This window comes from Cydia pomonella, chromosome 2 (genome assembly GCF_033807575.1).
Source record: "Cydia pomonella isolate Wapato2018A chromosome 2, ilCydPomo1, whole genome shotgun sequence".
NCBI classification, from domain to species: domain Eukaryota; kingdom Metazoa; phylum Arthropoda; class Insecta; order Lepidoptera; family Tortricidae; genus Cydia; species Cydia pomonella.
The window spans coordinates 23,628,326-23,640,803 of record NC_084704.1 but is presented as its reverse complement, the minus strand read 5'-3'; the positions used below and the strand labels follow the sequence as shown (position 1 = coordinate 23,640,803).

The 12,478-nt window shown below is 35.9% G+C and overlaps 1 protein-coding gene across 2 annotated transcripts in view; it reads left to right on the top strand.

Moving 5' to 3' along the window:
- Positions 1-12,478, top strand: part of LOC133534671 (ATP-binding cassette subfamily G member 4-like) — a 41,459-nt gene that overhangs the window by 22,732 nt on the left and 6,249 nt on the right. For both annotated transcript variants that reach the window (XM_061873888.1, XM_061873887.1), the window contains 6 exons: positions 5,715-5,901; positions 6,374-6,519; positions 8,771-9,009; positions 9,994-10,104; positions 10,782-10,936; positions 11,147-11,333. In XM_061873888.1, the coding sequence (XP_061729872.1) occupies positions 5,818-5,901; positions 6,374-6,519; positions 8,771-9,009; positions 9,994-10,104; positions 10,782-10,936; positions 11,147-11,333 (922 nt within the window). In that variant the 5' untranslated portion in view covers positions 5,715-5,817. The remainder of the gene's footprint in view (positions 1-5,714; positions 5,902-6,373; positions 6,520-8,770; positions 9,010-9,993; positions 10,105-10,781; positions 10,937-11,146; positions 11,334-12,478) is intronic.

Sequence of the window (12,478 nt, the reverse complement as noted above, 5' to 3'; positions counted from 1 at the left end):
TAATGAGGTAACTGCGCGGTTTTCTGTTCTTCAGCTATGAGTCCTAGGTATTTAGAGCATGAGGAAGCCGTCGTTCGACGGCCTTACTCACTTCCTTCTCAAGCATCGTTAGGCGTCTACGGCACGAACGATTAAAAAAATATTGTGTTAACGCAAGGAATTACTCGTAAGAATACCTGTAAATGCTTTGTATTTTATGTAGGTATGTAGTATGTTGCATACGTATGTAGGTATACGTACAGTCAACTGCAAAGTAGAAGTTAAGAGGCTGTCAATACCTAAAGCGCGCACACTGTCTATTTGTATCGGAGTAAATGAGATAGCACTGTCGCATGTTACTGGGCCTGGGCAAGGAAATAATAAAAAAATATTTAAATAAAAAAAAGTGGACTATTAGTGTAATATTTTACTCAATAGCGGTGATAGATAGAAATGTTTTGAAATTGTGATTTTTAATTGCAGACCCATAAGTCAAAACAATAAAGACATAGAACCGTTTAATTGTGATTTTAAGACCAACCTTTGCAATTATTTTCTATCGAGCCGATTTCGTTCAATCATGTATCGAGTACAACCACGGTCTTTGAAATATAATTAATATGAACATATATTTTTCTTACTTGACTAAAACAAATAGTCTTTCTTAAAAAACTGTTTAAGTAACATCAATTTCAAGGACATTGGGTGTTGACAGCCTCTTAAGTTACTCCCTCTTCGTTGAATTCACCATGCTTCCCTGCATATTTTACTAGATATGTGTACGGAGCGTGTACAAGCACAAAGATTATTTCAATAGTTAACAATATTTATGCCCAATTATATCTGTGTCACTCATAAAGTCATAATCTACACATAAGTAATTAGTCATTGTATGTAAATTTTTACACGAGGCGTAATTCTTCGGTTTTGACAACTAACGGGTGATAATAAAAAAATGGGAATGATTTTCTGTAATGTAAGTACACTTATAAACAAAATTATTTACATAAACAAAAAAGGTTGTTCATAAAGTTGTTTCTTCCTCTGAGGCTATTGACTTTCAATTGTTTTATTTTTTCAAGCATGTACTTTTGTCAATATCTTTTTAAAAAAACCGTAGTTACCCGTTCGTCACAATAGCCTGCCGGGACTATTTGTGGGTACCTATCATGTACTTAAGTATACATACAACAAGCATGATTTTTTTTACAATAATGAATACCCGACTTATAAAACTATAAAATAACATATCCTATTTAAGGTGGTTCGACTAGGTTACCCAAAGCTTAAACCTCACTAGATGGCGCCACAATTGCAAATTTTGAGTTTTAATTTTTTTGTGGAGTAGTCTTGGTATTTCTATACTGTAAATTATGTTTAGCGCACTCTTTAAATAAATATTGAACTATTACAACAAACATTGAACACTTCATTGTACAAAAACTACCCCTTAATGTCGACAGAATGTTTCTTGACTCTATTTCTAAGTATCACTCACACATTCAAACAGTCTTACTGGGATCCTTGTAGTAGACAATTTGGCACAGCGTGAGTAGGCTTCAATAGCGTTGCGGTATGTACGTGGAAATACATGCAAGAGGATGTGGGTTCGAGACTCATTAATTTTTTTTTTTGTTATCAGTATTATCAAGTAGGTACCTATTATTAATAAATTATTTTATGATAAATATGAGCGTTTTCCATAAAAATATTAAAAATCTGATTCTCACACATCATGATATTTTTGGGTTCTTCCAACTCAGAATCACTAGCATAATCAATCCTCGTGCTAAAAAAACCCGAAAATTTGTATTGAAATTTTAGTTTTACATTGAAATTTCTTTCACACTAAAATGTGACGTAATGGTATGGATATTTTAGGATATCTTTTTTTAATGCTAGGGTGGAGAAGAGTCTAAGTAGAATGAACCCAAGAAAGTCCAAATTTGTAAGTCAGATTTTACGGTATTTTTTTCAAAAAAAAAAAACGCTGTTTTGTTCTAAAATTAAAGCAATCCCTTACTGCCCAGCCTTTAAAAAAGTAGGTACTATTTTACAGTAGAATTAAAACATTTTTTTTACGATACATTTAATTAAATTACAGTGAGTTACAATATTGCATGGCCTTCTGTTTATAACCATTATAAAAAGAAATGAGATATTTACCATGTTTGTTTATATTATTGATTTCCCGATATTTTGACACAACTAGAAGTTTCACACAATGCCTAGAGATAGAAAATTATTTATTTATTTTATTTATTGACAATTTCATTCAACGGATCACATCATATCCAATTTATGTGTTTATGTATTTCATTGTTTTCTACCTAGTTGGTTATTAAATTCTGTTACTGCAATAATCTTTATCTACATAAAATATACCAACGAAAGTTTAATAAAGTATATATTAAAATGAAGTACACAAAATCAGGAATTACATATGACAGGATCATTCAAAATCGCCTCCTCTGGCTTTGACACAGGCCCTCAAACGACGAGGCCAGTCATCAATAGCGGCACGCACGATTGTCATGTCTAATTCCGTCACTGTCTTAACTATGGCCCGCTTGAGGGAGTTAAGATTTGTGTGGGGTTTAGCACAGGCTTTCTCCTCAATAACCTGCTATATGGCATAATCCAGGGGGTTAAGGTCCAGGCTGGAGGACGGCCAGTCTTCGTGGGCAATAAAGTCAATTTTGTTCCTTCGAAACCAGGCTTGAGTTGTTTTTGCCTTATGTGCAGGAGCTGAGTCCTGTTCAAAGATCCATGGCTGGTTTTGAAATAGGGTGTGGCTTAAGGGCTTCACTATTGGTTCGAGAACGGTTTCCAGTTTCCGGTTTTCACACCTTTTTCACAGAAATGAATCTGTGTTAGCCCTGAGTATGACACACCCAAAATCATGTTTAGCGGGTGCCCACATTTGTGCAACGCAATAGGGTTGTTTCCATCTACAAATCTTAGGGCATAATTTTATCCCAAAAATTTTTTTGGATTATAAGAACATGTTAAACTACTTTTAGGGGACCTGTAATGACCATATTTTTGTAAATATTGAATTTAAAATATCTTTTGGCACACGTCACGTGACCAAACTCGAAACGTCATTGAAGATTCTGATGACGTCACAACTCTCGGATTGACACTGTTGACAGTTAGGCGATTAACAACAAATGACAAATATCAGTTGACAGTTCGTATCTTCTACGTGTGTATGTAGTTATGTGTCAAACCATAAACTGTGACGTCACACAATTTTCAAAGAGCGTTTTGGGCGCGAAAGCATCTGTCAAAATATATTTTGTTAATTTAACATATTTAAAGCCGTTTTTAGTATAAAAGCTGAATTTTAAGGCAACTTTTAGTTAATATAGAAAGTAATACAAGCGTTTCAAAAAATTGGAATACGATTCTCTTTTAGGCCCCAATTCATTATAGATACGACGAGATAAGCGTTATGTGTGGTATATAATTATAGCTCACAAATCCACCACATTATGTCATTTTTTATTTTTTCGGTAGCATTTGTTTTAACGGAAATAAAGAGGTTGCAAATCGAGTAACAGAACTTCAGAACAGATATCATTTGATATTTACCAGTCGCTTTTCGGTGAAGGAAAACATCGTGAGGAAACTGGACTAATCCCAACAAGGCTTAGTTTTACCCTCTGGGTTGGAAGGTCAGATGGCAGTGGCTTTCGTAAAAACTAGTGCCTACGCCAAATCTTGGGATTAGTTGTCAAAGCGGACCCCAAGCTCCATTGAGCCGTGGCAATATGCTGGGACAACGCTAGGAAGAAAGAAAGAAATCGAGTAACAGAACTTAGTAACCAACTAGGTATAATAGTTATGATGTAAATGTCCATATCATGTTGGAGTCATATAATTATGTATTAGCCAACTAATTATTCAAGATCAATACACTTAGCTCCCTTAGGTATTCGCCTAAGTACAATCTCGGGCAAAATTGAGTTTTATAAAAGTGAACTAGTTTCTAGGTCATATTTTCTATGAATTGGTCATTTTTGTAGACTCTAATTACAGTTACACTTTTCCTGGTTTTTCGCGGACCAGAATATCGATGATTTTTGTAACTTGATTTAGACGTTGCTATCATTTTCAATCCAAAAACACATAAAATCACAATTCAGAACATGCGGCAGCTTTGTTTTCTATCAAGTACCTCAAGCACCAGGGCGGCTACCGGGAAAATCGAAATTCGTCAATTTCGGGCATTTTTCTCTGTCACTCTAATTACGTCTTAGTGAGAGTAAAAGAGAAAGATCCCCGCAATTTGCGAATTTAGGTTTTCGCGGTAGGCCCCCAGGTCCTGTCAAGTTTCAGCAGTGTTGCCAGGTGAGCGGAAGAGAATTATCGTACTTGAGTGTCAATATTATTGTACCGTTAAAAAAATATCGTACGCCAATCAAAAAGGCAGCCCCTAAAAATGTCTTGCAAAATAAGCTTAAACTTCCAATTAATAATAAAAAAAATACAATTTTCGTCTAAATTGCGCAAAAAATCTGTTTATGTTTGTGTATTTTTGGTATAGACTCACACGGTATACAGGAAATTGTGACATTTTAAACTTTAAACTTACACCAAGGAGCCGAACACCCAAAAGATACTAATTTTAGCCTATTTCTGAGAGAAAGTGTCATATTTTGCTTCAAATTACTAGACTTTTAAGGTGGCATCATCCAAGGGCTGAAATTATAGTACTTTAGTGTACGATAATGCTCTTTGGAACATTACGTCAAACCGGGGCCCAAATTATCGTACATGTACGACAATTATCGCACGCCTGGTCACACTGAGTGTCAGTGTCGACAGAGTCAGCTAAAAACGCGTCAAACATCGCAACGTCGCGCCGATGCATGGAGTGGCAACGCCGCAATGTATTTGTACACGACATTTGTCACACACACATGAGTAAAATTTATAAAAATATAACGTTGATTATTGCATGATTTCTGTATGAAACAAAGTTTTTCTATTAATTTAGCGCAAATGAATATTCGAAAGTAGATAGATGCGCAACTATTTATGTAATAATATTGTGTAATTAATTAATAAATAGCGATTGTTTTTTGTATGAAAATCGAACCACCTTAACTGGGTATATGAGTTATAAACTGATTTGTTTGAAGGCGGTGCCGTATGTATCGACAAATGCCGGAGTTCTAAGTTAACCAACAATTTTACTCCGACCGGCAAAAAAATAGGGTCGAAAAAAGAAACTCTGCAAAATCGTGTTGTACATTTTTATATTAAAATTATTCTGTTAGGTATAGACTTATACACCAATGGACAAGTGCTTACCTAATAGGTAATCGAAATCATTAACAGCGGGGCCCATTTCTCGAACGGTATCAGATTAATATTATTAGTCCACGAACTGTCAAAACGTACCGCTTACCATGGCAACACACTAATAATATTAGTCAAATGCCGTTCGAGAAATGGGCCCCTGGTAAATATATTAGACCTATCTATAGAGTTTACGATCAAATGGGGTTTTTTTTTTATTTGTTGCTGTGCTATTTTTTGCGACTATTAATAACTTTTTAATATCTAAAAAATATTTCGAACTTATAGGTAGATTAGGATAGTTTATATTAATAATAAATTAACGTATAAACCGTAATAATTTACTCTAAACTTATACATAGTTGGTCGGTATTCTTATGTTTTGTTATCTAAATACATTTTTACAATTAAATTGTTTATTGCAGAAACGAGACGCAAGGCAAGATCTACGTAAACGGAAGGATCCGCACAATCAAATGGTTCCGGAGGCGATCGTGCTATATCCTGCAGGATGACAAAGTACAAGACATGCTGACCATCGAAGAATCCCTAACCATTGCAGCGGAGCTCAAACTAGGAAACCATATTAGTAAAGAACAAAAAACTAGACGAGTAAGTGTTTTGCCCGACAGCTATGATATTATGCATTTACATTAATCAATATGGTATAATTAAACTTTGAATAGATGTTTAAAAATACACGGATGAGATAAATTAACTAATTTAAACAGCGACTATCCTGAAACAAGTAGTTAAATCTGAATCGGGCTTCCGGCTTTATTTATTTATAGTCGGCGATTAGTCAGCAAAAAAGACCAATATATTATATATCGAAAAATAGGACAATGAAATAACCAGCCAATTATCATAATATTTTATGGCTTGTCCTAGAGAAGAAAATTTTCCAAAAAAAAATTTTTTTCGCTAAATTTATGAAAAACATTGATTGTATCAAGGGCAGTAGGGGATTACAAACACAAGTTATTAAAATCTCTCCATCTTCGGCTTCGGACTTATAGACTATCGTTAGTAATCCCCTTCTTACCGCCCTTAAGGTACAATAACATTCATTATTCTATCTCAGATAAGAGAGATCATAACTGCCCTCGGACTACGTGAGGTCCGGGGCACGAGAGCAGCCCAGCTCTCAGGCGGGCAGAGAAAGCGCCTAGCCATAGGCTTGGAGCTGATATGCGACCCGCCCGTCATGTTCCTGGATGAACCTACTAGGTGAGTATTCCCGGTTGTATTCTAAAAGAGCCCGATTGAATATGAAACAATTATTGGGAATAAGATGCGATTTGCAACTTATTCCCAATAATTGTTTCATAAAGTAGTTTGAGCATAGGCCGGTTTCGTCTCGTTGTTTTATCACAATGATATATACGTTTTAAGAAACATTTGTGCGAGCCGAATATATATATATATTTTTTGTCGTGTGACTTACCGGTGCCTCTGCTGCAACTAATACTACACTACATACTGATACACTAATACTAGCAATAATTTATTAAAAAAGGTTTGTTTTGCCGGGTCTGTAAGATTTGAACCTTAATACTATCAAGATACAGTTGCTTTTTAAACGACATTGTTGCTTTTACAAGTTCCTAACGCTGGAGCTAACTCATTTTATTTGGCTTCATTCTGGCTTACAAGGAAGGGTACTCAACTGTCCGACTCCGATTTGATTCATTTTGATATATGTTATAGATTAGTCTAAAATAACGGACACGTATTTTTTTTTAGCTGCCCAAACTCAACCTGTTAGGAGAAAATGGCAGCAGCAGCAAAAAATAATGTACACGTGTTTTGTTATAGGTATTTGCTTAAACTCAAGTTTTCCTAAAAAAAACACCCGTCTTTATGTGTAACTATAGTGATAAGATATTAATTATAAAACTTCGAATGTCGATTTTTTTAGGAAAAAATGAGTTTTAGCCGATATAACAAAACACGTGCTCATTATTTTTTGCTGCTTTCAAACATATACTCAAACCAGCCATTAACTAGCAAGTTGCTTGAGCATCACTTTCTATAGGAGTTAGAAGATTTAGTAACTTTTTAGTACTTTGAAGGCCATTTTCTCCTAATAGGTTGAGTTTGGGCAGCTAAAAAAAAATACGTGTCCGTTATTTTAGACTACTCTATAACATATATCAAAATGAATCAAATCGGAGTAAAACAGTTGGGTACCCTTCCTTGTTAGACCAGCAAAACCGGACAAACGCCTTGTTCGCGAACCTATTATCATAAAGTTTAACACATACGCTGTGTTAAATTGTTGCAGCTATGTTCTTGAACTCAATGATTCTGATATCTAGAAAACGACGACCGGTCTAGCCTAGTGACCCTGCCCATGAAGCCGATGGTCCTGGGTTCGAATCCCGTAAAGGGCATTTATTCGTTCCTGAGACATGGGTGTTTTCTGTGTATTGAGTATGTATTTATCTATACAAGTATGTATATTCTCGCCTAGTATGTACTCATAGTACAAGTTTGGGACTAGGTTGATCCGTACGTGTAAGATATCCTCTAATATTATTTACAATACATTTTAGAATCGATATCTGGAATCCTCGTGTAATTTGACATACAATTCTAACCTAATATAATAATAACGGATGAGTCAGTTGTATATCTAGACTATGTTGCCCTTGTACCTGTATCAAATGTAACCCACTTGATGCATCATCGTATACTTCAACTAAAGTAATTTATTTATCTTATAAATGTTATCAGTGGTGCCCAGATAGTAGCAGTAATTGTAACGGATACATCACCATTGTGTAACTGATTACTTTCCGTGACCAAGTTTTTTATCGATCCGAAGCTGATATCAAGAAAAAGCTTTTCCGGAAGATCTCGCCAAGGAAAGATGCAGTGTATGATATAGATTTTTAACAATCTCATTCTTTGCATACTGTTCAATAATTATTGGCATTGTATCAGAGTCATTATCGATACCAATCGTTTTTGGTCGAATCTTTTCTTCCATCTCTCCTTTTCTCTTACCTCCAGCAGATTTTCGTTCAATTAAGGTAAAGAATAGTGGGCTTCTCAAATATTAACAGTATTACATGTATAAGTAATTGTACCCAGAGCCGATCAGAGAGCAGTCGTGAAATAGGGAAAAACATAATTTCCAGCTGCTCCATTCATTAGGTACAACATCAAATCTAGACTAGTTGGTCTAATATTAAATAAATGATTGGGGACCATCTTACACAGATCTAACTAGCCCCAAACGAAGGAAAGCTTGTACTATGGGTACTAGGCGACGATATACATATGTATATATAGATAAATACATACTTATATGTATACATAGAAAACCTATCTGTGTTTATCACAAAAATAAATGCCCTTTACCGGAATCCAAACCCGGGACCATCAGCTTCATAGCCAGGGTCACTACCCACTAGCCCAAACCGGTCGTTAAATTACAGAAATCATTTACAGACGTTTAGATATTTGTTTCTAGCGGGCTAGACAGCTCAACATCAAAGCAGATGGTGTATATGCTGCAAATGCTGGCGCACCAGGGTCGCACAGTCGTGGTGACCATGCACCAGCCATCAGCCGCTCTGCTGCAAATGGTGGACCGTCTGTACGCGGTGGTGGCTGGCCAATGCGCGTATATGGGCTCGGTCGATAACTTAATCCCCTTCTTCGAAAACCTTCATTTAAACTGCCCGCAATTTCATAATCCTGTAGATTTCCGTAAGTTTATAGTCTATATTAGGATTTATCTTATTCATATCAAGGGTTAATTATAGCTGGACTTCGACTGTGTAGGATCTTTCGAGCAAATAGGCTTATATATATATCCCCAAGGGGGAAATAAACCTAGTCTATACAAGTATCTTATTACTATATTTTTGAGAATGGGTTATCCAAGAAATTATGCTGCTATTACAAGTGAATTATCAAACATTTCACTTTTGATATATTTTATCGCTTGTGCTTTTGTTTACTTTCCTCTCATCAATCACCCATCGAGACATTTCTAGCAAACCCAAACACAATTAGGTTACCACTTTCGAGGTTACGTTGTTTTATCACAGGGTTTGCTATGGCCATCTGTATCCATCATCAGATCAGCTCGATCGTACCAGAATATTGCATTGTCACTCAACTTACATATGTAGGTATGTGAAGTTTCAGCTCAATCGAATAATGGATAGTGGGTCTAATTCTTGCAAGATTCCACCCAAACTTACATTGGTACATTGCAAGTTAAATAAAACCTTGAAATAAATAAATGATACTCACTTTAAACACACGCAAACTAGCATTTAACCGCAACTTCATCTGAGAGGAATGTTGGTGACGATGATTATTGATAAAACATATCCTATGTCCTGCTCCGGGTCGAAAACTATCTCCATACCAAATCTCATCTAAATACTATAGGTTCAGTGGTTTAAGCGTGAAGAGGTAACGTACAGACAGACAGAGTTACTTTAACATTTAGCAAAATTCTACTGAGGAACATAGCCACTGTAACAGTCGGAATCCATAAATAATGTTTCTCTTCGCCAATGTTTTAATGCGAGTATCGATCATGATCATTTTATTCAATGGCGTAGTATTCGGATAAATATGATTGTTTGCAATTGTTTTTTATCTTGAGTATTTTTTTACACAGATTTTTTCTCTTAGTTCTCACATATGCATGCTGATTTATTTTGTATTACTTTTCAGTTATAGAAATATGTGGAGAGCAGCCTGATAAACTAATAAATAACATAGAAAATGGACGAGACCTGCAGTGGCTACATAATATATCTAATAAAACTGATGATAAATTATTAGGTAAATACAAACAAGTCGTATTTATAACTGAACACAAATTTTGAAAAATTGTACCTACTATTCACTCACTACCTAGTGACATTACTAAAAACAAAAACAATACGTGATAGAAAATAATAATATCGTCGCTATACTTACTCAAACTCGTATCAGATATACGTATTTAATTTATATACGTATTTAATACGAGGTTGAGTAAGTATAGCGACGATATTTGACGTTGACGCTTAGCTTGGAGGATTTAACAACTGGAGACGCCTTGTCTGTAATTTTCTGTGCAAAACAGTTTGCCAGTTTTTGCGGGGAAAGGGTACGTCAAATTTATGACTACTTGTACGTAACGTACAAAATAAACGTCAGTCCATTAAATACATATAACCATTGGCCAAGGTTTTCGACAGAAGGGTAAGCTCTTAAAGGCGACTCCAGTTGTTAAATCCTCCAAGTTTAGATACAAAGCACCAAAGAACGAACAGTGCAACTGAAAATGTCGTAAATCATATTATAAATTATTCATGGGATCTTAGAAAATATCGCGAGGTTTGACGATTTTCTTAAATTAGACGCGCAATGCCAAAGACGCATCGATAACTTTATTTTTTATATTAACATCGATATATTGATATTATTGATCATCCCTGATTATTTCCTACTGTAGTATATTTTTAATGTTTCAGAAATATTTAAAACAGATTTATATGAGAAAGTGTTTCTAACGGCCCTTCCACCTCCAAAAGAGGACCCGACGAGTAAAGTCCTACTAGCACTGAAGAGTACATACAGTACGTCGTCGTGGAAACAATTTACCACATTGACACGAAGAGCATTACTGGTAAGTATAAGTAGCCAGAACATTCGAATAAATGGATGAAAATATTCCCCGATTTTTTCTGAACGACCTAAACTACGATTGTTACATAGTATTACGACAGATCCGAATTTCCGTTTTTCAATTGTTTTCTTTTCATTGTGTTTCTTTATCGGTTTTATTGCTAACCTACTATTACGCCAAATAACACTCACTTATTATGTCATATTCCAGTCTGCGTGGCGAGATCCCCACTTCACGCTGATAATGACGGGCATCCACTGCGCCATGGCGCTGTTCGTCGGCGTGTTGTTCTTCAACATCGGCGAGGACGCAAAGCACTCGATCGACAACTACAACTTCCTTTCGTACAGCCTTATGTTCGTCATGTTCACCGCCTTCAGCGCCGTCTCTATCAGATGTATGTACCTATCCGTACTAACTATACAACACTAGGAGAGGTATTCAGATTTGGAAACCTGTCTTAGGGTTTTGATATCGATGTGAAACAACCGCTAGTGCGAAATGCAGACATATCAATGTCTTCCCACTATAACAATAATCATAATCTCTGCCGGAAATAAAATTGAATACCGTTTTATTAGACAGGCATCCGGTTTTTTTATCCCATAGCCCAGCGCTTTCACCCAATAACTGAGTTCATTTTAAATTTCATTAACTCTCAATAGTCCTTACACCCTGGTGGGTGCTGCCTCTACGTGCGTCCCATGACACGGGCAAGGGCAGCATCCGCTCGGTGTACCCCTTACATTGCATTAAAGTGTCAAAAGAGCCTTTTCGTGTTGGCATCGGTTCCACGCACACCTCCCAAGGCTCCGGAACACCATTGCTCCGTGATGGGAAAGACATACAAATCATAATAATTTGGGTATTCAGGACATCAAAACTTTAACAACTTTTAATATATCAAAACCGCTCAGCAGTTGTTTAGGTTAGGTCGTACAAAACTGTACGGTATTTCAAACTAATTAATACATTATTGAACAATGCACCACGAAGACCACAAAGCTTTTGCCCGTGGTGCGCAGGATGGATTTCTATTTTTATTTACCGGATTGTACTCAATCAAATTAGGTTTTCCACTCGCGACAGATGTGTCATATTTTTAACCCAGTAATACCTTCAGAACCTACATTTTTCCAGAATTATACAGTTGCGACAAATAGAAAGATAATTACTGTCAAAATCTCAAGTCAGAAAATAACAACAGGATGCAAATATTTTTTTAATTGTTTCATTACAATCAGGACTGAGGTCACTCTTCATTATGCAAGAAAAGTCGATTTTTGCTGTAGGCTCTCTGGTACGATATCACCGACTCTCGATAAAATGAATTGATATAGATGGAGTACGATTGTTTGCAAATGAAGGGGCGTCTCTTTTAATTTAAACAAAGCACACATCAACCAAGAAGTGACACAAACATGAAGCATGTATCTAATTATTGTTTCCATCTTCAAAGGAAACAAATACATAAAATATAATTATGCACGTACTATGTTAGTAGGTATGTATACAGGGCAACGTACAGCTTATTACATTTTT